The 27,553-nt window shown below is 44.1% G+C and overlaps 1 protein-coding gene across 2 annotated transcripts in view; it reads right to left on the bottom strand.

The window, feature by feature from the left end:
• Positions 1–27,553, bottom strand: part of DPF3 (double PHD fingers 3) — a 286,531-nt gene that overhangs the window by 41,615 nt on the left and 217,363 nt on the right. Inside the window, exons 8-10 of one of the 2 annotated variants that reach the window (XR_005216293.1) lie at positions 24,397–24,525; positions 20,067–21,498; positions 12,352–12,747 (exon numbers count right to left, since the gene is read on the bottom strand). Coding sequence is in view for 1 of the 2 variants with exons in the window: in XM_037832373.1 (XP_037688301.1) it covers positions 24,397–24,525 (129 nt within the window). In the remaining variant the exon portion in view is untranslated. Of the gene's footprint in view, positions 1–12,351; positions 12,748–20,066; positions 21,499–24,396; positions 24,526–27,553 lie in introns of those variants that run through there. The other variant, XM_037832373.1, reaches the window with a different exon arrangement.

Genomic DNA, 27,553 nt, shown 5'->3' with positions numbered 1-27,553 from the left:
AGAGAAAGGAGGTCACACAGGTCACTCTAGGTTGCAGAATAGTGAGAACAGAGAGGAGAGATAAAGTGAGAAGAGGAGGAAGAGGAAAGAGGAGGAATAAGTAAAGCTAGGGGTGGAAGCAGAGTGGGAAAGAAAAGAAAAAAAGGTGGGAACCAAGGAAAAAGCCAGAAGGAATTGGTTTGATTAGGAGAATAAGAACCAGGAAAAGACATTTTGGTCCTTGCTTATTTGGGAGACACAATGAGAATCCCAACCAAATTCTTAAAAAGATGTAGACACTCAATTGTCTGACTCATGGAGAGTGGTTAAGTATTAGTGTTAGTAAAAACAATAGCTCACTTTATTGGGGTGCTTCCTATAGGCTAGGCACTTCTAATACACTTCCTCACTTAATTTTTAAAACAGCCTCTGACTCCAGTAGTATCGTTCCCATTTTCTAGAAGAAGCTGAAGTTGAGAACTTAAGTAACTGACTCAAGACAACCTAGCAAGGGGGTGGCAGAGGCAGGATGCAAACCCACATCTTATTCGAATATCCATGCTGGCAACCACCATGCCACCCGGCCACAGGTGACAGACAGTGGGGAGACCCTTCTGGCCCAAGGAGGCCAGGGGCTGAGCAGCTCTCCAGAGAGCACTTGGTGGCCTGCCAAGTCAGGGCTGGGGCAGAAGACGATGCCCAGCTGCCTTGGGGCCCCACTTTCCTCTCCATCACCATCCTGTCCTCTGCCCACACTCCAAGCCGCCCTTGAGGGGAGCATGAGTGCTGGGAAGGATGGCTGTGACAAGAACCACCCAGCTAGGATCTCAGATTAAAGGCACTCCCTGGATCACCCCAAGGCAAAACCAGGTCGAGGCAGGCAATCTCCAAACCCCACCCACAGGGAGTTAAAGGTGAGGAGCTGGAAATTAATTCTCTCCCTAAGACTGAAAGTTGAGAAGTAGTCTAGGAAAGGGGTGAGGAGGAGGAGGAGATGGGTGAGGAAACAAGCCCTCAACTGGGGGTCCGCCGACTCGGCCTGGCACGGCCCCCCAGGGAGCTCTGTCGACTTGGCAATGACTCCCCAATGCCTCAGTTTCTCCTCTTTCTGATCAGCTGCCTAAGGCCTCTTCTCTGCACCCAACAGCCTAGGGTAGGGCAGCACCCATGGCCAAACCAACCTTGTCTGAAATGGGCCCAGCCTCTGGGACAATGGGGTCTGACCTCTGTAAGGACAGAGCTGGGAAAGACCAAGGATTCTCCACCAGCCGTGCACCCAACAGGTGTTCTGGACCATAGAAGAGGCCCTGTCTAACCCTAACCAAGCTGGCTCTCCATCTGCCTCTTCAATCAAGGCGAGATGGGAGCGAGGCGGGGGTCAGAGGCAGTCACAGATGTGGGTGGATGGGGACATATCTGTCTCCACATGACTGGTCATGGGTGGGGAGAAGTGGGGTGGATATAAAATGGCATCTCCCCTCTACAGACCCCTGTACCAGTGCCTTAAATTTCCACCACTGAGCTTTCTCCAATGGCTTACAAACTGGCTTCCAAAATGTCCCGGTTAGAATGCAGACATGTTTCTAAAATGGGATAGCAGCTTTACACGTTCCTTACTTGATCAACTCAGAACCTCAAACTGTCAGAGGCAGAGTGAATCTTGAAAACCACGTAGTCCAACCCCAGAAGGAAACCAACACAGAAGGAAACTGAGCCCCCAAAAGGTGAAGAGACTTTCTCCAGGTTCCAGGGCAAGGTAGCAGCAGAGCTGGGACTCTTAACTCGGGTCTCCTAAGTCTTTCCACCCCACAGCACTGGCCTTTGAGAAAGTGCAGCCCAGGATGGGGGTAGATGGAGATCTGGAATCTGGGGTGGGTGGGAACCTGGAATCCTGGCATTCTGCTCCTGGGGCTGCTCCTTCCCCGGCTCAGCTACCACAGCACACAAGAGCCCCTGCAGCCTCGGCCAGCTGACCGACTCCTCACTGAGAGAGGCTTCTGGAAGGATGAATCTACATCAGAACCCGGAACCAAAATATTGCCAGGTACCTACTGCTCTGCACCCAGCCCTCTAGTTCCCAGCCTCCTGGGAGGGAGAAATTTCCAGAACTTCCAGCTCTACAAGGCTTTCACAGAAAGAAGTCTTCTCTAAGAAGCAGCACTCTCCTGTTTGAGCGATGGGGAGAGGCAGAAGACAGGGGGAAAGGAAAAAGTAGTAATTTTTTTAAGGTAATATTCTCACCAAAATGACATCCTGGAATTTTCAAGACCATTTAACTAATACCAAGTTGGATTCATTATTTGCAAAGAAAGATGCTGAAATTCTTTTGAAGCAGGTCAACCAGATGATGCCTGTGGCTTTAAAATGAGGTAATGAGAGGCAAAGAAATCCCCAGGAAAGTGCCCTGCCTAGGAGTGGGAAGGAGCTCTCTGCTCCCCTCCTGACAGGCTCACAGTCACCTGAGAAGGTCACAGGTTGTTGCCCAGAACAGGCGAGCCTGGCCAGGGCAGTTCTTTGCAATTACCCAGTTTGCCCTGACCTTCATTAGCACACTGGTTTAACCCCACTGTGCTGACCCACCAATGGGTAACAGGACTTGCAGCCAGGATGGGGGGAGCAGAGGTCAGCAGGCCTCTTGTTAAATCAGGAAAATTGAGGTTCGCCAGAGAAAGTTGGATGAGGGGAAACAAGAATGAACAGAAAACAGGATTTTTCTGTAAACCTACAACTTCTCTAATTAAAAAAAAAAAAATTATTAAAAGAAAAAAATGAATGAACCGAAACCTGGAGTCCTTGGCCTAAGGGAGGAAGGGGAAGATGTGGGAGGGGTCCCACTCCCTGGACAAAGTCTATAAAGGAAAGGACACAAGCTGTGAAGGCAAATAGACATGTGCATTTGCCCAATCTTAGGCAAGTTACTTAGCCTTTCTCAACCTCAGTTCTATCAGCTGTAAAATGGGACCAACACCCATCGCACAAGGTTGTTCAATGAGATAATGAGGGTAGAGAACTGAGGCTATTTTGCACCTTTTGTACCAAGTTGACATCACCACCACCTGGTACAGAGGAAAAGCCCAGGTGGGGGAGCTCTTTCCCAGTAAGTCCTGGAACAAGGCGCAGGGGACTGCCTGGGAGGCTCTCCAGGGGCAGAGACAAGATGGCAGTCTCAGTGGCAACAGGCTGACTCATTTGGCCAACTGTCCTTAATTTCCCTCCCTACGTTTTTGGAGCCCTGGAGTGCTCTTCCCCCAAATGAGGCATGCAGCAGAAATGAGCTGTTATTAGCGCAGCAGGGAGACCAGAAAGACCCGGGGGAGGAGGGGAGGGCAAGCTGCAGAGGGTTTCCTGGAACTCATGGTAAGGGAGCAGGGAGGGCATGCTGCTATATCAGAAGATCTCTCTCCCTGTGCACAAATCACCAGGCAGGGACTGCTTTTAAAACCAACCTTCACAACCTCTGCAGGGCAAAATCAACTCCAAGGGCTGCCTGTGATATACATAATACAGTCATCAGGGGCAGACCTGGAGAGCACACAGTGCAATTTCAAGCCGGTATTGGGTGATGTCGGTGAGTACATGAGACAGACACAGAACATTGCCCCATTGCACTAAATGCACAGTTAACACATAGCCTCAGAACACAGACTGTACCAACCTACACAAACATTACAATCAGAAGGCAGATGAAGGAAAAAAAAAAAGGTATTTTTGCAAGACCTCAGTGAGACAGCCCTGTACCCAGCCCAGAAGTTGCACAAATGATGGCAGGGGTGGAGGAGGGGGAGAAAGGGGACTGCAGAGGAATGCATCTGATTTTTTTTTTTCCTTTTCTTAGGGGGAAAGTGGATATTCTTCTATTGTGAGTTTTAAATCTGTGCTGTCAGATAACCTTTTCAGTCCAGTGCCCTGACACCTTTAGCCATGCCTAAGCCAAGACAATTGTCACTAAACATTATAAGCAAGTATGCCGTGGCAAATGCACTCACTCAAGCTCAGAGAGAAGCCTGGAGTCTAGTCCGGGTCCTACCACTTCTGAGTAGCCTTGGCCAAGTCACTTAACCCATCTGAGGTTTGGTTAACTCATCTGCTAAATGGGGACCATAACTTCTGACAAGGCTGCTAGAAGATTGCATTGAAAGAGCAGCTACTATCATTTAGCATGTGGGGAAGCCTCAGCCATTCTTGGCCACTGTGGCAGAAGTGGCCCATATTCTTTGGATTTACAATCCATATTTCTTACACGTGGCTGTACATCATTCAGTCCTAGAGGTGCTTGAGGAACCCATGAATAAGGTGAAGTGGGGAGAGGAGAGAATCGGTGATACGAATGGAAATGATGGCTTAGGGGTTGCAATTTCAGGACTTCTTGATTCCTCAAAGATGCAAATCATCTAAGGGTACCCAGACAATCATGCTGCAAGCGGTTTCTACATTCAAACAAAGGCAGTGGCCAACATCTGAACCTCATTTTCTCACTTTTCTTCACATGACACTCAATGACTTACCAGTCTAAAGGGTACTTTTCAAATAAGACCTCTCTCCTACTTGACTAGAGGGGCTATCATAGATTTTTGACCCCAAATTTAAAATGGCCTCTTTGGATACAAATCTCCGTGGGGCCATCCAGCCTCCCAGGACAGCTTCCAGTCCTCCCCAAATGCATCCCAGACCCAAAGGCAGTGTAATCTCAGTCTCTCTGGTGTCAGAATAACTCTTGGTGGAAAGCACCCATGATACTCAGCAAGATGAACATTTTAGCAGTTGGACAAGTATCACACAGAATTCAGGATGCACGGGTTCTGTTACGAGGGCGGGAATCCCACAACCACAGCAGGAGCAGAGGCGTCTGGTCAGGAGAATAAACAAACCCAAACTTCCTGACATGCCCAACTGGGCTCTTCTTACATGACCACCCTAAACATCCCCTTCATCCTGCTCCAGAACCCATGAGGATGCCCTACTTCCAACTCTTCCTATTTCCTCAGTTGCATATCCAGCCCCACCTCATTGGGGATGCCATTTACATAGGCACAAGTTCTCACCACTCCATTCACACTCCTCTCTGCTCTGGCTCCAAACCTACTGGACCAGCTCACAGCTCTGAGCTTTTACTCAGGCTGTTACATCTCCAGTGCCCTGCCTTCTCCTCTTTGCCCACCCCAGCTCTACTCATCGTTCCACGAGGACTTCTCCCACTACTTCCACTTGTGCTGGTAACTCCCCTGCTGATCCCATCAGGCATTCACACTTTGCACCAGGTTGGCACTTAATTATAAATGGTCTTGCCTTGAATAATCTGTTAAGCACAGAAGAGATGGCTTATAAGGTGGAAAGAGTTTTGGAGCCAAAAAACCCTCAGTTTGAAAAACAGGACCTTACCAGCTGTCACCACTACCTTTGTCAGTTCAAAGTTTCTGAGCCTCAATTTCCATTTTTTTCATTTCTGTAAAATAGGAATAGTAATCTTAACCCGAAAGGGCTGTTATATGGCTTTAACAAGCTAACATCTAGAAAAGTCCTAGACCCAGTGATTAGCACATTGAACGTATCCTTCAAAGTTTGTTCCAATTCCTCTTTTCTTCTCTTTTATGCCCTGTAGAACCAAGCCTAAGTATTGGCAGCATAAGAGGTATTCAATAATGCTTGATAAATTGATCAGTAGTATAAAGCAAACCAATAAATGGAGGGACATTATGCAAAGCAACACTATATGAACAAAATGTATTGATCTATTTTAAAGTCTATTTTAACTTAAGAAGTTTTCAGGATTACAAACTGCCATCCTTTCTGAATCCATAACTTAGTCACCTACAAGTTTCAGTACAAATGCTAATAATTCCTTTTCTCTCCTCCTTCACCCCTAAGACAACCTATCTCCATTCTCCACTTCCTTTATAATTCTGGTCCATAGAAATTTCAGTTCACACTATATTACAATACTTGCTACTCCTTTCATTCCAACATAGAGCAAAATTATTCTATAGGAGTTCTTTTCTGAACTATTTAGAAGGAAACCTGATCACTTCCTTTCCCAAGCAGGCTCCAATTTTTCATTGAGAAATAATAAGACTTTTCCTTCCCCCACTAAACTGGGGAGAAGAGAGTAGACAACTATGAATGTCAGTAAGGTCGTTCAATCAAAATCAAACTGAGAATAATATCCAGGTCCTATGAGCAGTTATGAAATTCATGCCCCAGGCATGATACTGGATGTGGTGGAAACCAGTGAGACGAGAACCGGAGTGGAACTCAGATGGAGTTTGCAGTAGAACCATTTCTACCTTGTGGCTTTGGGGCCTTTCTGTCCTTCTCATTAGTTGCTTCTCACAGTTCCTTTTTCATATACCGGGTGTTTTCCATAGAGGAAAGTGCCCCCTGCCACTGCATTCACTTTCCAGCTGGTGTCTCACACTGCCAAAACAATGGGAGTCGACAAAAGGCTTGGGACATTGCTTCAGTATGAATAGAAACAAACCTAGAAATGTAATTTTAGTTAATGATTGTAATATACACTCATGAAGTGAATTTCCCCCATGTTTCCCACTCCCTGGGGGTGAGTTAGGCAATAACTCTTTTAGGTCACCCAGCCACAATTCAAAGCATTACAGAGCTCGATGGGACCAAGAGGTCACCCAGCCCAGACCCCTAATTCCACACAAGAGAAATGCTAAGCTGTTGGTGACTTCCCTATCAGCCTCAAGAGTCAAAATTCTTGGTGTCTAAAAAATTGTTTTCCACCTTGTTCTAAACACCTTCTGTCCTCCCTGCAAGCAGAAACTAACTGGTCCATGTCCTCTACTCAATAATACACATAATGACAGTTATTGACTCCTAAGTTTTCTCTTCCCCAAATTAAACAACTCCAAAACCTTTTTAACCTCCCCTTAAGGAGCTTATTGTTCATCCCTTTAAATTTGTTGTTAATAATCTTTACTGCACTTTCTGTTTTTTCCACGATCCTGCCCAGCTAATTCTAACAGGGTGGCATCAAATATTAAACAGAGCTGGAGAATTACTTCCCAGCTCTTACATGTTATTTCCAATGCAGCACAGCCTGGTGTCGTGCTTATTTAAAAATAAACTACACAACCATCTTTCAGCTAGTGCACCACTAGGACCTCCAGATCCATTTCAGCTATGATTATACCTCTTCGGGTGATCACTAATATGACAGTCAACAGAATTGCATCCATCAGTTTGGTGCTAATCCATTAATGACCACTGTTTCACCTCCAAACAAAATGTTAACTACTGTGGTATAAGAAAAGATCGGGCAAGTGAGGGATTTGTGCTCCCTACACGACATTTCAGTCTAAAGAACACTTTCCTTCTAATCCATGCCTGAAAACTGACCACTGGGTGGCCTCCGGTAAGACCACAGGGTGGATCTTGGAGCAAATGCAGCAGACGTTTCACATGCTGTTCCCAACCACTGTCATGTGAAGGAAACTTAGAGATACCTCAGGAAACTTAGCACTAAACCCCCACCTAAAGGTACTCTGAGGTGTGAAAAGTTACAGATCCTCTCAAAACACTTAATCAAGTATCCTCCAACAATGGCTGAAGAGCATCTCTTCCATGAGTCTGGTATGGCTGCTGACTAGCATGACTAGCTCATGGGGCCACCCTGGAAGATCATCCCATTTTCAATTAGTAAGAAGATTTCAATTTTCCAGTAGGTCCGATATCAGGAATCTCGTCCACCATGCCAGGAGGAAAATAAATTCTTATGGTTCTTTTGGGAAGTAAACAAAGGAGTGAGGTAAGATGGGGGTGGGTGGGGACAGAAGTGTTGGGATTTTAAGAACAAAAATCTAGGTTCTAGGGAAGAAATGCATCTCAACCACATCCTCAACATCCCACAATTAACAATTTCAGGGAGCCACAGCCACGGAAGAATCAGTAGTCACCAGAAGAGACCATTTCTTTAACTGCAACAACTCCAAATCTCCCAAGTTGGGCTGCACTAAATGTCCGTTATCATTTCCTAATACAGACGAAATTCTACTATGTTCACTTAGCCCATAGGAGCCATTTGTGTGAATTCATAACTATTTTACAGTTGGCCTTTTTTCTTACTTCAGTTGCTAGAGATGAATGGTATTAGTCATCACGTCCTCAGAGAGTCACTGCTACAGCTAGATTATTCATGGAAACTTTTGCAAGCATTGCACTGCTGCAGTTTGGACTCAGCACTGAGACTGGGAAATCTAGTAGACAGCTTTCTAGAATTTTGTGAGGGTTTTTGGCTGTGAAACATCATCACATAGAGGCCTCAATACAGCTTATGTTATGATCGTGAAATGCACCTTTGGCCCTACATCTGTGAAATTCTTCTCTTTCCTTTGTCCTCGTGCTTAGAAAATGCCTTAAATATGTGCCCCCCCCCCCCACATACACACACCAGTTTACCACTATTTTATCCTCTATTTCTAAATCAGGGATCAGCAAACCATGACCTATGGGCCAAATCCAGCCAACAACAAAAAGTCTTATTGGAACATAGCTATGCCTGTTAGCTTACATATCGTCGGTGGCTGTATCGTGCTAAAACCGCAGAGCTCAGGAGTTGGTGACAGAGACCGTATGGCTTGCAAAGCCTAAAATATTTACAGAAAAAGTTTTCCTGCCCCTGCTTTAATTCACAAGGAAAACAGATTGCTTATTCAGAACCCCCTGCACCCTCCAACAAAAGAAAACAAAACAAGAAAGCACATCCTGTCCCAAGTGAATAGTCTTGGCATCCTGATAATCTGGTCTGACTCCCTCACAAAGTATCCTCTGAAATAAGATGCATATAAGATGCAAAATACTTAAAAGACAAATTTAAATCAAATTTTTAAATCACGGAAGTCCTGAATTTGTTGGTTTGGGCATACAATAAAACTCAAACCCAGATCTGCTCGCATGGAGTAATTAGGGCTCTTAGAAAAGAAGGGTAATAAAAGGAGTGTGATATAATAGACTCTAAACTTCACACCACACAACTCCACCCAGAGCTTAAAGTGATCTTTCACCTAATTGCAGAAGGAAAGGGAATGGACAGGGAAGGTTTTCTACTGAAACAGCATCCTGAATCCCTAACTCATGTGGAGTAATGACCTAGCTCCCTCCAGAGAACAGCCCAGAGGCTCATTCCCATCACCTAACAATTCTGGGTCAGGAATCCACCATTTGCACCCAGAGGTTAAGACAAGGATCCGCTCTTATGAAGGAATTCGATGGAGGCAATTCACCCTCTGCTTGAGACCTTACAATCTGCCATCCCGTGGGGAAAAGCTGCCCCAAAGCCATCAATGGGCGTCTGGTTCCCAGTCATGCTTGTTTCGGTTAACACAAAGTTGACTGTCAGCTTTTGTTTTTAATGTATTGCCAAGATTTAAAAATGCAGAGCTGTCACCCAAAGTTTTGAATTTAGGCCTCTGGTGGAAAACCAGAACACCTGAGAACCCCAGGCCTGCATTCCCCTCAGGGAGTATCCCCGGAGCTGAGCAGCTGCTGCCCCACTTGGAGCACAAGTATTCTCTGGCTCCACACTCCCTACCACTCCCTATCGTCTCCCTGCTGGCCTGAGGCTGAGTCAGCATCTGGGCTGTGCCCCAGCTCCCTGCTACTGGCATTTTTCTCACACCTGACCTGCATCACTCAAGATATCTGCTCTGTAGGCATCTGGATTTCAACACCAGAGCTCATTTATATTAACTAATATGTTTCCAAGTAGGTGGGGAAAGTAATTTTTTCCTCTCTTCCTCATTCTTGGGCTCACGTGTACACTTTTCTCCTCCCTCTTGGTCAGTGACCATCTACCGACACGAAGAACGTGCATGCTTTGCCAACAACTCACATTTGAAATGGGCAGTCCCTTCCCTCGTAGCCCACTACAATGGACATTTGATTCTCTTGGGTCTTCTCTAGCCATAGTTATCAAAGCTGACGCCACAACTCCTTGTCAGACCTCTCGTCCCTAGAAGCAGCCCAAAGACAATCTCTACAGAGAAAGCTTTGGTCATATATGGTGAGACACACTTTAGGTAGAGTGTTTGCCCATCAGAATCAAGGTGCCCTTTACCACGGCATAGAGGGAACATTTCAGAGGCAATTGCTTCCTTTCTAAGAAGCTATTTAATCTCCTAGGTGACCTCTGAATTGAGTCTGGTGTCTCTAGTGAGTGGTGTGTAATATATGTGCAAAACTCCCTTTTTACTGCTAGGGAAACTTATCAAGTCCATAATGAACGTCATAATGTGACACTCATTCTGAAAGAAGATAGAGCACACTAGCAGCAGCACAACATCACAGCTGTACCCTGCCACGTTCTCCCCTCCACCTGGCCCCCACATGGGCTGGCAATGCTCAGAGGACAAGATCTGGCCTGAAATGCTCAGTAGACCCATCAGGAAGAGTGTCCACCTTCAGGCACAAGCAAAAGCCTATCATGGGGATCCAGCTCCCAGCTGCACCAACTGGCAAGCTTGGAGAGGTTACACCAAGAGCACCTTTCAAGCAATTGAAATATCAACCTCCCATCTTTTTACAGACACATACTAAATTTTGCATTTTTGTGCAAAATTGCTATTCTTGGCATGGTATGATGGCAATGCTGAACAGGCATATGAAATGCTCTACATATAACCAGGCTCTCAAGAAATCCACTTTGGCCAGGAAAAGGGTGAGAGTGGTGGTGGTGATGATGGGTGGATGTCAGCAACTTAGACTCAGAGCTGGGGTGCTGGCACCCACCCTGGGCACTGTTCACATTCCATGCCATCACCTGTCAGCCTAGCCAGTTGCAACTGCTGTTCTAGATTGTGCTTCTAAATAAAATAATAGGATTCAGCAAATCCAAGGCACGCAAGTAGGCAGAATCCTTTCAGTAGTCCCTTCCATATGACAGTGTGAAAATCTAACTCATGTCGGATGAGGTTGGTAAAGCAAAATTTACAGAGATTCTATAGGAGCATTGGAAACAGACTTTTATTTAACAGAAACTTACACAAACTTGATATAAACCCTACATTAGACAAAGCTTTATCACAATTCTACACACGTCATAATTTGTGGAAGTTGGTTGGAGAGCAGATTATTGTTATAATGATCAGCATTTCCACAAGGGACATTTTCTATCAGAAAATGTCACAGAAAAGGGCTACACAAAATGGTACAATGATCCTCTTGGTGATCTCCCCCCAGGACTGACCTCTAATGGGAAACCTGGAAGGGTGGGCAGGCAGTCTGTGCCCACCCAACTGCCCTTCTCAAATGCAAAAAGAGATTCTCCTGCTCAGAACCATTTCAGTAACACTGTGATTCAAGGACCTTTTCTGATGAGACTATCCAGCATTAGATTATGCATTTATTATTATAACTCTGCTACACCTGAGGGGAACTCAAGAACATGCACATGTAAGAGATGTCCTATTGGGAAACTGGGAGAAGAAACCCAGTCGCCCCGCTGGTCAGCCCAGCTCCTTCGCTAGGCAGCAGCCCCAAAGTTGAATTACATTTTGTCATAACTAACTCTTTCACCGACGTGACCATAAAAGGAAATGTTAGAATACTCGCCCTCCCACTTAACCCCCACCAGAAACCGAATTTGAGGTTTCCATCACTGAGCTCTGCCTTCCTCACCCTTGGGGACAGCACTGGAATCTCAGGCACCCGAAGCCAGCTAAGCAGCAGGCTCCCTTTGCAAGTCTCCTCTAGAAGGAGTCGTTGAGCGACATCTCTAAGGATGTTTATTTTTTAGTTTTTAACTTTTTCTTTTCTTCACTGCATTATTTTAAACAAAGCGGTGTGTGTTTGAATCTGTTCACTATCAGAGATATATATCCAATCACTCAATGGAATTCCTTCCTGAACTAGGCTCATCAGACATGATTACCAGGAGCAGGCAGCTTCTGGACCTTCAGATAAAGGGGGCTTGTCCACGGTGGGGCGTGGGGGGCAGTGAAGGGGGGCGTTGCTGATAGCCTTTGTGGCTAATTTATTTCAATCAAGCCTTAACACATAATCATTTCACATCACCAACACTTGCGATAGACTTTTGAAGAAGAAGGGAAAATAAAAGAACAATTGATCACTCCTCACTTACCACATCCAACTCGCAGAAATAAAAATATCTAAAGCACATACATGAGTGGCGTTTTAAAAAGCCTGAGAGAGCAGAGTTGATCTTTATTTTCTTATTAAAAATGTAGGGTATTTTCCCTCAGAGTTATAGTCGGTCTTTATTCTACATTAAGTACTGTTCTGATTTCACGTCTTCACAACATTGCTTTTAACTTTTGAAGTAGAAGGTACTTTAAACAAAAATACTGTGCAACGTCAGCACTTTTTCCTTTTAAATATTGAAATAAATAAAATAGTTAACTCTTTTTTTTTTTTTTTTTTTTTGTCAGTTTGTTTGTGTTCAGTTATTTCTATTGTAGAGCAATTCCAGCCTGACCTGGGTGCTTTCTCATAGACATTTAAAGAAAATGTGATGAAAAATTTTAAAAAGGAAAAAAAGAAAAATCTTCTTATTGCACAAACTTAGGCCATTCTGGAGACTTCTCTGAGCCAAAGTGAGTTCCGCTGAAGGATTTTCCACAAGCCAGGCTCCTGGGTCGGCTGAAACACACGCACAGGAGGGGGCCCGGGCAAGGGAAGAGGAAGAGGAGGAGGAAGAGGAGGAGGAGGAGGAGGAGGTGCAGATCATCTTGGTTTCTTTTCACCTTCTTCGGAAGTGGCTTGCTTGAAGGACGCCGGGTCCCCAGATCACGGAGATGACTGCAGAGGGAAAGGTAACGAAAGATAAAACAAAAAACAACTACCTAAAAAAAGAAAGATTAAAATTAAGAGGACAGCAGAAATGAAATGAATTGAAAGGGTGGGGGTGGGGAAGAAACAGAAAACAACCAACTATCTGCCAAGCTACTGAGGCTATTATGCACCATGAGAACAAGGCCAGTGCCCTTAGGCCTTGACCATCAGCAGTGTGAACTCGGCCAGAAATAGGCCAAGTCAGCTGCTACTGGGCAACTGGATGACACAAGAAACAGAACATGGCTGGATTTTCCATTCCTGGGTGGCATAGCAGGCAAAACCGGATGTTAGCACAATTTCTTTTTCCTCCACTTGGAAACGAAACAAACTGAACCTTTTTCTAAAACACCCCAGGAAAGGACCATGATGATGTGAGCTTTCTGTCACCGAGGTGGAAATGACTAGTCCTATAGGATCAACTGCAGTCACAGAAAACCCCAACTGATGCCCCATTTGGTATAAGGCCAAAAGGACACTGACACACATGCACACACATACACACACACATACACACACCAATCTAAGTGATTCTGGGATGTCAGAACCATTCATAGAGACAACCAAGCCAAGTGACCCATTCCAGTCCTCAACAAAGCCCAGTGTCAGCCTTGGGGCCTGGTGGTTAGTTCCTATCAGGTAGAGCCTTTAGCCTGGATAGTTTTTGCTTCTAACTGAAATGAAATCTGCTTAATTATTTTGGTCTTTGTAACGGAGCAATAAAAACAAGTACTATCACATTTCACCCCAGAAGCAGTTGCTGAAGGCAGTTGCTGAGTGTCCCTTACACAGCGCCCAGCTCACAACAAGCTGCATGGACAGGGAAGTGGGGAAAGGGTGGAGAGTCCTACATGGAAAATGGCCAAACCAGCAGGAAATAAAGTTCAAAATCAAATGAGCAACTCAGCCTTTTCCAAGTTGGAACTCCACTTCCCATTCCCCATCTCTCCTAATACCCACTGGTTGGTTGAGCAGGACTGGAGTAAATGCATTTCCAAAACTGAGATTCACACTCAAAGTCTTAGTTGTTCAAAGGAAGGCTGAGAAGGCTTCATTTCCACCTTCTGCCATGTCCTCTTCACCATGCCTATTTCTTTGTCTGTACCCTCATCCCACCTCATTGCCTTGCCTCTCTGATCTCTGGTCCCCCTTCCCAGGCTCCCCTCCTCTGCCCGAGTGCTCACCTCCTCTTTGCCCCTGACATTGCCGCTAGTCCCACTACTTCAGTGGTGAAATCAGGGTGGCCTTTCTCCTGCCCTCCCACAGCAAGCCTGACAATCAGTTTCTTGTTGGGGATCTAGTCAGACACTCATCCCCTGCCAGGAATCTTTCTGTCCCCCTACTCAATGCCCCTGACCCCTCTGGTCAGACGTCACCTGCCACTCTTTTCATAACCATACCTCATGCCCTTCCAGTTTCCTCAAATTTCCACCCTCCCTCTCCCACACTCTTTTCTTCTTTTGTCCAGCTAAGCCACTTAGAAAATATCTGGTTTATTCCCAACTTTGCACTCTTAACATCCATGTTCTCTTTCATTTTCCCTGGCTGGGCCAACTACAAGCTACTGAAAACGTCCTACCATGTTCTTGGTATTCCGCTCTCAGTTCCCTCCAAGGAGGCCCTGCTCTCTATCCCTCCACACTTACTTCAACTTGACCCTGACTCCTGTCCTCACATCCAGATTATCCCTCCTGCACCCATCACCACCACTTCACTGCCCCCCTGGATCTCATCTACCCCCTCCTGGCTTGACCAGTGGATGCTATACCCAGATAAGACTTTTCTAACCTTTCTGTCAGTAATATGTATTGAGCATCCACGGTGTGTAGAATGAGATGCTATATCCTTCCTAATTAGCTCAGAAACATGGCTCAGTTCTCAGTTTACTCCAACAATTGTGGCACATTGGTGTCAGGCATCCTCCGAGGGTCATGAATGACATCACCTTTGCCCTTGAGGAATACAGCATCCATTTCAAGAGAAAGACTACAACCATAACAAGCACTGCACTAGGGGCATGAGCCCAATGCTATAGAACAATACTTAAACATGTTTCCATATTGCCATTTTTGCATTTTCACATGGATCAGGTTGATTCCCAACTTTGCTTTTTGTTCAGCTCCATCTCCATTCTCTCCTGTAATAGACATTCTTGCCTACAGAGTGAACTGCAGAAGTCAGGCTAGAGCTCTTTGTTCATCTAGAAGCCTCGCTCCAAGAAAACATCTCTGCCCACTGTGGCCCACAGCAAACATATCACATACCACTCCACGCCACCTCTTTAACTGTGATTCAGTGGTTTGTGAATATCTGGTCTGCCCATCTAGATCTCAAGTAAATCAACTGGTAACCAAATCCACTGGTCAGTAAATCCATTGACTCATGTTAAGTTTCATCCTACCCTTCTGGGGGCTGGGCAGTCACATGTATACGGCTGTTACTCAGCTCCTAGGCACCAATGAACAAAGGTATACCCCAAGCCTGAATACACAAGCCTCAACCCCCAGAAGAAAGGGCACAGCCACAGTTTTAAAGAAGCCAAATGTCTGGATCAGCAGTAATGGGGTGAATCCACCATGTACCTCCTGATACGAGGCACTGAGAAGGACACAACATCACTTCCATGGTATTCTTACCAAAAAAATGCATAACCTGATTTATAATCGCGAGGAATCAGCATACACACCTAAAGTGAAGGACTTTCTATGAAATGACCAGCCAGTACTCTTCAAATGTATTAAGGTTACAAAACACAAAGAAAGACTGAGAAACTAACTGTTCCAGATTAAAGGGCTTTAAGGAAACATTTCAAATAAAAGCAACATTGGATCCCGGACCATGAAAAGGACAAAATTTGAATAAGTTCTGCAGATCACAGTATCGCCTCAATGCCAATTTCCTGATTGTGATCATTGTACTGTGGTTATTTAAGGAATCTAGGTGAAGGGTATATGGGAGTTCTTTGCACTATTTTGTAAGGTTTTTCAAAGTCTGAAATTATCTCAAAATTAAAATGTTAAAAAAGAATTTGACATAGGACTGTACAACACAAGCAGTGAAGCTACCATAAACAATAGGCTAGAGTTAATAGCACAATTATAAAACTGTTCTCTCATGAATTGTAACAAATGTACCACACTAATGCAAGGTGTTAATAATAGGGTAGTACATGGGAAGTCTGTATCTTATGCATGATTTTTCTGTAAACACACAATTTCTGAGAAAATAAAATAAAATGAAAACATCAATACATACAAAGTGTTGCAGTCGTTTGCTGAGGGCCAGTGTTGAGAAACTTGGAAAGCCTAATTGCGAAGGCTTTTTACCTAATAATTCAGTTCTGACAGGGATCTTCCATCATTCTCAGCTATTTTTTAAATCAGTCAAGCAGAACGGTTTTTCATGGACCATTATTTATTTTATTAAGCACAACAATATCGTATAATTCAATGTCTTAGTGTTAGAAGCACGTGTGCATGTGATCAGTAAAGGCCTGAAGTGCTTGCTCCTTACCACCCTCACCTCCCCCATCCCACCCTGACCACCAAAAAGCATTGATCTTTTCGAAAGCTTGACCTTAGTTCTTTGCAAAAGTTCATAAGGACTTAGAACAGCCTCATTGCTACTTCTCAGCAGGATTCTAATGTGATAATAGCTTTTTGTTTTTCTTTTACAACATCAAAAACCTCCTCTCAATCCAGTGAGGTCTTGAATGAAAGACTTCTAAGCCCTTTACAGATCTGACTCAAGAAAACTTCAAAAGATGATCTACAAGGAAGTCCTTGGAGACTGAGGAAAGAGCTAGAAAGACCCAGACACCATTTACTCACCCTAGAACTTCAGATCAGTCATCTAATCTGATCAAACCTCAGTTTCCTCATCAGTAAACTAGGAATGAATAACATTTATCCTACCTCAAAGGGTTGTTTTATGAATCATCACAAAATAATGGTTACTCGTCATGATGGGAAAAGAAAAACAGCCGTATCCTAGGGATGTAGCAACCGAAGCAAAGATCCATGGTGACAAACTCACACAGAGAGCTGAGTCCAGAAGCCAGAACCTTTCATTTCTCCTCTCGGCTTCTACTCACCAGATCAAAAATGCCTCACTCAGAAAATACACAGCACAAGTAACTCCACTTCCAAAGGCTAAACAAAATGCCCTCTAGAAAAATTCCTAATGAGTGAGCCTGCTCAAACTTTAAGTACATGTTCGAGATCATGTTCATCAGATGTAACAGGAGGCATATTGGAATAAATTGAACTAATTTTATTCCACCATGAAGTGAGACCCTCCACACAGCCTTTAGTTTGCTCCCTGAGTGATTATCAGGTGTTCCCTGCAGTGCTGTATAAAGGCAAAATCAGGCTGCAGCCATTAGGTACAGACAGAGATGCAAAGTAAGCAGGGAGACTTAAAGGGAAACTATTGATGCGAGCATCATACTTTCAATAAAAGTAGTCTCTAACATACCAGTAGCAAATTGCATTACTGAATTTAAAATACCTTTAAAATATTAAATGCACATTTCTTGCTTCCAGTGTTGTTAGTGATTATAGAATTTGATCTCTACAGAATCTTAGTTAACTAAAATAAAGATTAGCACATTCTAGTTGGGAAGAAAACAATCAGACAGACAACAATAGCCACCTCTACATCAACAGTTCCCTCAGGAGATTTGAATATTGTAACAAATTCAGACCGCTCTATTATCATTGGTTCCACTCTCTTTGAATTAGGACACAAAAATGTAGGTGACATATCTGCAGTATTTATTTGAGCTGAGGACAAAGACAACTGGCCAGATTATTTTCACCTTGATGACTCTAATTTCTTTTTCCTTTTAAAATCTGAGTAGTCATACCTATTTAATGGCAGCAACAACAGAAAGATAGGTGTGCTGACTGCCCATGCAACTCCTACAACCCGAGGTCACACAGCCTATTTGTCCCTAATAGGCTTTGGGAGGGAATGTCTGGAATTGGTTGTTTAGAAGATGAGCTCTCTATAATATTGTGCACAGAATTTTCACCAGAATTGTCTTCTTCAGGATCTAATTGCTTGCTTTTCAGTTGTTGAATCTGTTTTGAATAAGGTTATCTTTTGAAATTATCTTCATTACAAGTATCCCTTTCTTCAGTTAGAACGGAGAAAAAGCGAGGGTGGTGTGTGTGTGTGTGTGTGTGTGTGTAACTAAGGAGCATGAAGAGGCAGCACAGCAATGGTAAAGAAGATAAGCTCTACCAGTCAAGCTGCCATGAATCAAAACCTGGCTCCTTACTAGCTGTCGGCCTTTGGGTACATTTCCTAACTTTATTACTAAGTCTCAGTTTCCTCATCTGTAATCTGGGGCTAATACTAGCACTTACCAAAGTGGAGGTGGTCCTGAGGATTAAATGAGATATTCCAGGGAAAGCACTCGGAATAATGCCTGATGTTTAGAGGTTGACCACTGTCATCTAGAGAAAGAGGAATAAAGACACAACGATACCCACAGAGGGGTTTGCAAAGCCAGGCCAGCCAGCTGCCTCCAACTACACCTCCTTTCAGAGTTTCCTTCCTCTGCCTGAAGACAGTTGGTGCTAAAGCAACGTTCAGTCCACTCTCTCAAACTTAACTCACTTGGCCTCTCTGGGTTGATGTTCTCAACTGAAAAGTGAAAGATTTGAACTTGATAATCTTTAAAGTCCCTTCTGGTTCTTTAAAAAAAAAAAAAAAGTTGCCATAAGCCTGGTAAGGAGGGATATTCGGGTAGTGCTAAGTTACAATGCTGTGCTCATGTTGCCTACACTGACTGAGAAGGATGAAGATATCTACTGCCCATAATAAGAGAAGCTGAAGACCAGGCTATGCTGAGTGAAAATAAAAAACAAGCAGTAGCCATCGGCAGATAACTATTTCCCCGAGTGTTTGGCTTGTTTGGAATGTGCAACACCCTTGGTTCCCCGTCAAAACCCCAAGCTAGACTCTGAAAGTAGATGGTCCTTTAAAATTTGTTCTAATTATGTGGATTTACAAAAAAAAAACTTTAAGTTCAAAGGCAAACTGTTATCAGAATTTCAGGAACTACAAACAGTAAACAGACTTCAAATGATAGGGTGGATTGGTTGAACATATTTTTATAGAAGCTCACATTTCATTAACAAAAGCAAGTTGTAATGCTATGAATCCAATATCTGAGACAAAATAATAGAAGAGACAAATTTAAGAAGAGAATGACAGCTGGGGCAGGTTGTAGCCCCTTAAAAGAGTCTGACTTGAACTAATGGCATTGGCCTATTCATACATGGGGTCATGCAGAAGAAACATCACAGCACTGGAATTTTATGCCATATTTCCCAGAACAGGACCACATTTGGATCAGGCAGTACATCACAAAAGTGGGTGGGGTGGTTACTTTTGTTCTCTCACAACTGAGCCCAAATGCCTGGGTAAACACATATCTCAAGCAGGAGAAAAGTTGAAGCCCTTTCTATCTCAAGCTACCAGGGAAGCGCAAAGGGTCTATTTGGGTTTCTTTGCTTGACCCTTGCTTTTGTTTGGTCGGTTTGCTATTTTAATGAGCCATCCAATTCATGAAGATCTGCAAAAGCAAGATTGTCAAAACAGATCTCCCCAGACAGCTAGAAGGAGCCTGATGCCTCAGCTCTCCTAACCCTGCCAAATGGGAGTACCTGTATCTTTCTAGAGCTGTGCTCTTATGGAAGCCAAAGACCCTGGCCACGCTTGGAGGGAGTTTAGAATCTTCAAACCTGCCCAGGTAAGAGTTGTGCCCAGTCAGGGATCTTCTTTGATCTGGACTCACCCATTGGCTATTAAATGAGTAGGCAGAGCAGGCTTTCCACCCTGGGCATGCAGTCCCCAAGGCCACATATCCTCATTCTACCCAATTCCAGCAGCCAACTCCTACCTTAGCTGTCTAGAATCCACTCTCAGCTTTCGCAAAGGGAGGCAGAGTTAGCCAAGCACTTCCCAGCCATTCTCTCCCACAGTTGAAGCCAGAAGCCCACAATTCTGCACGCAGCACCCCTCCCACACTCCAAGCAAACCTCAGCTCCCACACGTGTGCCTGGGCCCACGTGGGCTTGCATGCACACACAGGCAGCAGGGGGTGGGCACCAGACAAAGGAGTCATCTCACTTAGACCAAGGGGATCGGAACCCAGAAAGACAAAAGAAAAGGAAAGAAAGGAAAAGAAAACAAAAAAAAAAACAACCAAACAAACAAAACTATGATGTAAGTTGTAAGACAGGTCATTGTAAGACAGGTCAGCCAAGACATACCTTTTGAATAGGACCACGCAGTTGCTCATTCTTGGGACTGCCAAAGAGGTGACCAGATGGACGCCTTCTCCATCGCCCCAGAGGCTTTGAGCAAGTGTTGCTTTGGTTTATTTTCAGGAGGTGCTATTGGAAACATAAAACAAAGTGCCTGGCAGGCACTATAAAAAAAAAATAGTAGAAATACGGGAGACTTGATCATCCAACGGGTATTTATATATGTTTTTAAACAGGGGAAAGGGGAGGGGAAATATACTGTGAGATATCGTTCGTGCTTCCATGAGTGCGGCCTCAGGTTGTTTGATCATTGCTGAGTCCACGACTTTCTGCTTCTATTCCATTCCTGCATTTGAAAATTGCTCTTCGCCAGGAGGAAAGTGAGGCAAAAAAACAAAAAACAAAACCAACGGCAACAAAACAGCCGCTGTGCTGACGGACAAGGAGGTGAGGAGGCGGCTGCTGCTCGGGGGCTGGTGCTGGACGGAGGCCAGTCCCAGGGCGCCCCAACTTCTCTGGAACCGCTGACATTCTCGCAAGCAGGGAGGAAGATGGAAAGGTCAGGGAGGAGAAGTGGGAAGGGGTTCTGCCGTGGGGAGCCACAAACTCCGCAGGGCTACAGAAAGGACATTGCTCGCTCATCCAGGAAACCATCCTGCTGGGTTTCCTTGAAACAGCCCCCCCCCCCAGTGGCTTTCTTCTAAACTTGGATATTACTTGGATTTCTTTGATTTCCCTTCTCATTCTCCCCCCCAAAAAAGTCTGCTTCTAATAATAGTAAGAATATATAAATAATAATTTCTTAATGTGATTGGTTCTGTTTCCAAACCCAATATTCCTCCTCTCTTCATTTTGCCAATAAATATGAAAACTGAGGGAATCAATTCTGCTCATGTCACCAAGATCCCCTCCCCACCATACACACACAAAGAGAGGATCCACCTAACTTCCCATTTCTATGGGACATAAACAGCACATCACGACTCCACCTCTCAGAAGGACGGGCTCTCACTCTGCTCTTGTTTTGTTTTGTTTGTTTGTTTTCTCAGTAGTTTGTGCTTCTGTTGTACATACCCAAAACAGAGGGAAAAGGGGGAGGGGGCCCATGGAAGATGAGAGGAAAAAGCAGGGGAAACCTAAAGTTTTCTTTCATTTAAAAAATATATATATATCAAAACCAGGACAAGGACCAAAGTCAGAGAGAGATGGCAAATTTGCCCAGAGTCTGTTCCATGGCTTTAACAACTGCCCTTTTTCTCTGCTGTGGGCGAACCCCTGCCACTGCGGCGTCCCCGGCACGAGCGAGGCTCTTCCAAATCGTCCTCATCAAAGCCGTGGAAAGTTGAGGTGTCACTTTCTGACGTGGAACCGAATAAGTCCTCCGTGGTGCGTGCTGCGGCCGCGGCCTCCTCCTTCCTGCCTTCTCCTCCCAAATGAGCTGACATGTATGATGAATATATCAGCACATGGGTTAAGCAACAGACATCATTATTCATATTCTTATTACATTATTACAACGTTATTCTTAATAGCAAAGCAATAAACCATTTCACACCAAAAGGAATTAACCGGGTATATGTCACCTGGTGACAGGGATTTTGGATAATGGGACAAAGCAAACATGTCCAGGGAAGCGGACCTGCTCCCCTCTCCCCCCCATCAGCCCCAGAAGAGGCCACGTTTCTATCATAAGACACATTGTCCACAGCTTCCGGCAGTGAAAGATCAACCACGATCTTTCTGTTTTCCTTGTGCATACATAAGCATGCATGCTTGCTCAGTCCCGCCCAGACAGTGATTTTCTTGGTGGTTTTTAAGCCTGGTTGGTATTTCTTTGGTGTTTTCAGTTGGTATTGCTTTGAACAACGTTTGTCCTTCACTTTGACAGTCAGCTTTACAAAGGTATTACTGTCAGATAACCCATTCAGGGTGGTTAAGCCTCCATTCATCTTAGTTTTATTTTTACCCGCCTCTAATCCCATTCTTTCCATACCCTTTCAGTTCTTCCCTTACACCATGTAGCTCATTTGCACTGAAAGCAAAAAGAAGTTGGAAAGTCTGATAAGGGGTAATAAGATTCTCTGATTTTTTTAACTACCGGAGGAAGTTTCTATGATCTGCACATACATACATATGTACGTACGTGCATGTGTGCACACATGTACACACACACACACACACGTGCCACTAAACATGCTTAGGTCTTAGTTACTCAAGAAAGTTCTGAGAATTGCCAAATCTAAATAACTCAGAGCACTAAGAAAGTAAGAAACTGGGGTAAAAATCTTAATAAAACACAGTATCCTAAAATCTATCAATCTCAGATTTAACACCTTTTCATATTCTAAATGGGCCCCAGGACCACTTTCAGAATAAGGAAATTATGTTTCACTGATGGTGCCAATTTCAGGAATCTCACTTTCTCCCAGGAAACCAAAGTCATGAGGTAGACAGGGAGGGAAAGATAGCTCTTCCTGGCTCCCCTCTCTACCCGGGAAGGACCCTGGGGAGGCCCTACAGAAGTATTTGCCCACTTCCCTCAACAAACATATCCCATGGGATAATGCCATCTGTTTATTCCCAAGGTATCAACTATTTCAGGAACATCAGAATCAGACCTTTGGAGCCACCAAAATTAATCCTCAACAAAGCGACGAGACCACTTAGACTAGACTAGTATAAATGGCCTCCTGAGTCATATAGCCAACATAACCTAGGAAGGGAAAGCTGGGTGAAGACTGTGGAGAGAGAGGCTTTGAGTAGGAAAAACCAACTTCCCACTCCTGATCCCCACTGATCAGATTCAATCATCCTATCTTTTGTAGAAAGGAGGGGTGGACTGTAGAAGTTTGCAGTGGAATTTCTGAAGCTGCCTTTTCTAACCCATCCCATATCTACAGAAGTTTGTAACACCCTGTTTAGAACATCATCCTTCCATGTGACCTTGCTTCTGGCAGTAGAGATTTTGTGTGATTGCTTGCTTTTCAAAGACACTGATTTCATTTGTTGCATTTTCTTTTTAAGTATCTAAAAACCAGAGTCCATTGCCATGTGGGCCCCATCTTCTAAGCTAGCCCCAGAAAAGTAAAATGTTCAACATGTTAGGTACCTTGTCTGGACAGTAAATGAGGTACAGGCCACCCTGTCAGGGTCCTTGAGAGTTAAATATTGAGGGTTGTGTGCAGTGAAAACTATGGTCCTTTTCCAATTACCGATTTGCCAGTTAAGTCAGTCTTGAGCCTAAACAACCCTAACATCATAATATAAAATGGCTAAAGCTAAGATGTTAAGGTAAAGCAAAGGAAGAACTGAGGAGCTACCATAAACAAAGGTGTGGTCATCTCAGTCCTTTTCTTATGGACTGGGAATGGAAAAGAACCTGAGTAGGAAGGTGGAAAGGGGCAATGATTTCTCACTGCTGGAACTGACCACCCAATCGAACTCTGTTTCCCCTACTAGTCAGTTGTGGATGAGACTAAAGATGATTGTGAAACCATCTCTCTTCCTGCCTTGCACTTTGGTCAAGTTATGCCATAAAACCATATTAAAAATAGTTACAATCAACCAGCCATGACCAGCCAAAAATAATGATTTACTTAGGATTGGAAAACAGAACAACAGCTTGAACAAAATTTGAAGACCTGAACTCATTTTAAGAATGAAGGAACAAGACTGCAAGTCCTTTTTTTGTTTATTTTAGTCTTCAGATAGTTTACATGACGAGAAAAAATACGCCAAGTCAACTCCAGATTAGCCTTAGCAACCCCTGCCCTTTTGCCTCTTTGATCTCTCAGGGTGTCTTTTGTCAGTTCCATATGAGAAAATGGGATGAGTGGTCAATGGAGATGGTGTTTATGCAGCTACCCAGGAACCCAGAGTTGTCTCCCACAATTCGAGATGGGGCTGCTCTCCCAACGTTCATGTTTGTAAACTCTTTCCGTTTGCCGCAGGCACTTCCACAAAACAAACACATCTTTTTATTACATACACATCATCCAATACAACAAAACATGGAACCCGTGTCTCCAGGTGTTCCCACACTACCTCACTTTCTTCCACAACAACACACATAAAGAAATATCCACCTCATGGAAAGACCAGAAACAAATCAAAAGATTTTCCTTGCCCTTTCTTCTGCACCCCAGTGCCTAACTCTTGGTGCTTAAGACCCAAAGAAGAAAAAATATCAAAGTGACCTGAGACCCCCTCTCCACTCAAATCACCACCACCATCACTTCTCCACTCCACCCTTCAACCCTTCCCAAGATGGCTGAGGAATGCAGATGGAACAGTTCCTGGCTTACAGGCACACGATGCAAGAAGGGGCCACACTCACCAGAGCGTCCGCAGTCTGCACAGGACACCAGCTCTTCGGGCCGCCCACTCTTCTTGTTCATGTTAGAACCCCCCAAGCAGAAGTCACAGTAATTATTGGGAATGACTGTCCCATCCGGTCCTTTCTGGGCTGTGGAAACATTAAAAACAAAATTCCAACTTTAGGCTGAGATAGGTTTCTACAGCCTCCTTTTCTCCTCCTACAGTGTGACAGAATCTGCTCCAGAAAGGACATGTGTTTATAACCCGAGCTTGGGTTAGAACAAACTTGTTAAATTGGCGGGGTTTTCTTTTTATTCTTCTTTGGTTCAACAGTGGCTATGCCTTGCAAGTCATCCAGAGTTTAGTTTAATTTTTTGCAATATTTCCCAGTCCTTCTGGCAACCATCTTGCCCCTCTGCTTGCATCCCTGGATGAGCAAACCATCCAGGAGACCAAGTAGTCAAGTGAACCTCTCTGATCCCTGAACAATTAGGCCTCAGGATCAAGGACCCAAACACAAAATTGCAGCTATAAACAGTGGTGGGACTAGAAGGAGAGAGAAGGGTCAAAGCCTGGCTGTAGCCCTTGGGAAAGATGCTCCTGTTTAGGATATTCCTCCTGTCCCTGAAAAGGAAAACCAAGGAGCACCAATGGTTGGTCATTTCCAGGAAGGATATACTGAAGACAGTCTTGAGGCCTTTGATGAGCATCTTAGCAGGTACACAAATACCCACTGTTATTCAACCTCACCTCCCCGAAGTCCAGGCTCAGTGGTTATGGAAAGCACCTAGGACAAGTTAGTCTGCAGACCCCAAGTGCCTAGAATTAGAATGGGACACAGGTTTACTAACACAGGTTTACCCAGCTCAGGCCTCATACCAGAGACAGGCTAACTGGTGAGTTAAGACTTTCACAAGTAACTCAACACACTAATTTCATTACCCACCATGCTGAAAAATCTTCACTCCTTAAACAAAGGCAGAAAAAAATCTTTAAAACAAAGTGCCACTAGAAAAGCACACGTCCTTGAGCGCTGAAATCGGTCTTGGTTTCTTTGGGTTGGTTGAAAAGCCTTGATTTGCATGGGAAGAAACACCTCCATTTTCCTCTGTGTTTCTATTCCTATTGTAGACATTTCTTTGTGAGACTCCCCAAAGGAATCATTAACACTCCCTGTTTGTGACTCAAAAGAAAAGTCTCTCCGTTTATGGGATCAACCTTAACCACAAGGGTATCTACCTCTACACCATCCCCAAATACCTGCTGCTATCTTTCATTATTTCACTAACATTAATCAGAATCCCATAGGGTACAAATCCGTAAAACGAGGCAGATATGTGAGCAGAAATACCATCCAGACAGTAAGTGATAAACGGATTCACCCACTTTAATATGATTCTCCCAGCCTTCACTTCCTCCATGCCTCTGCTTTGCCTCCAGGAATAGAAGAACTTACCTGGGGAAGGCAGAAGACAAAAGATGGCAGGATCACATAAGAGAGGGTTAATTCATTTATCAGGTGCTATTTGGATTGTTTAATCAGTTTCTGAGTCATTGATTTTCATCATCAGGGAGGCAGACAATTCTCTACAAGAAGACAAAGTGCTGGCTGTTTGGGGGGGACAGAGGAGCTGGCCCGTGACCTGCAGCCTGTTGCATATTTTTTCTTCACCATTCACTGTGTCTCGATGTCATACAGAAAGGTTTTGAAAATAATCTCTAAAAAATTCTTAGAGGCACAAAAGTTTTACATGCCTAGAAAATTTCCATTGGCCAATCCAGGAGTCCTAGTATCCCTTTCTTCCTTCTCCCTCAATTGTCAGCTTAACCATTTTTACAATACCCCTAAGAAAATCCAGTCATGTCCATGAAGCAAAAAACAAACTCAGCTCAGGACTTTCTCACCAAGGGACTATCATGGAAACATATCAAAAAGAGAACAGAAAGAAGAGGTGGGGCATATTAAATTTAGGGGTAGATGATAAAACAGAGATAAGTTTCATGACTGATGTGAACTTGATATGAAATGTTCAGATGCCATTCACAACTTAGGTAGCTGACAGCGTGAAAGGTGATCAAAGAATCCCAGGTATTTCATCCATGAGAATTCTCAGGAGCCGCACTCTTGTCCGTCTCCCTCCATTTTCATAGGAACTTCCTATTGTATCTATTCACAAAATCTTTAAGCAACCGAAGAATCTGATGTCTTCCAATACACTGTGTCCCTTGTGATGTATAAGGATGAAGGAGTACAATATAGAGTATGAGATCTCCCTGATAATTCTTTACAGTATTCACCACAAATAGACAATTGAATCAGGGGCTCCAGTGCTGCAAGAAAAAAAAAATTCCAAGGTGATCCAGAAGAGCAAAGCAAACAGTGATAGAGAAATTGGTCCTACGTAAAAAGATCAAAGGAATAGAATTTAATTATCTGAAGAAGCAAAGTTTCTGAGGAGACTGAGTCAGAGCAGATCCCCATGTATGTTTGTGTTGGTTATTTGCTGTAAAAAGGCAAGGTGGGGGGAGGTTGTGCTAAAATCCCAGTTGTAGGCCCCGGTGTGTGCAGCAGAGACACACCAGGTGGGGTGTGCCTTTTGATAGTCCAGCAATGGCCCTGTATAGAAAGTGATAAAGAACAGCTATACTTCATTTTCAGCAAAATCCTTTTGGCTTCACTCAGCGGGTGAACTCACTGCCTTACCCACTACGTGGGATCTGATTCCCAGGGATGTAAATCTCCCTGGCAATGCAGGATATGACTCCTGAGGACGAATCTGGATCTGGCATCATGGGATTGAGAACATCTTCTAGACCAAAAGGGGGATACAAAATGAAATGAAATAAAGTTTCACTGGCTGAGAGATTTCAAATGGAGTTGAGAGGTCACTCTGGTGGACATTCTTATGCACTATATAGATAACACTTTTTAGGTTTTAATGTATGGAATAGCTAAAAGTAAATACCTGAAACTATCAAACTCTAACCCAGTAGCCTTGACTCTTGAAGACAATTGTATAACAAAGTAGCTTACAAGGGGTGACAGTGTGATTGTGAAAACCTTGTGGATCATACTCCCTTTGTCCAGTGTATGGATGGATGAGTAGAAGAATGGGGACAAAGACTAAATGAAAAATAGGGTGGATGGGGGGGAATGGTTTGGATGTTCTTTTTTA

Source organism: Choloepus didactylus, chromosome 4, assembly GCF_015220235.1.
Source record: "Choloepus didactylus isolate mChoDid1 chromosome 4, mChoDid1.pri, whole genome shotgun sequence".
NCBI lineage: Eukaryota > Metazoa > Chordata > Mammalia > Pilosa > Megalonychidae > Choloepus > Choloepus didactylus.
The sequence above is the reverse complement of the archived record's forward strand: the minus strand, read 5'-3'. Positions and strand labels throughout refer to the sequence as shown.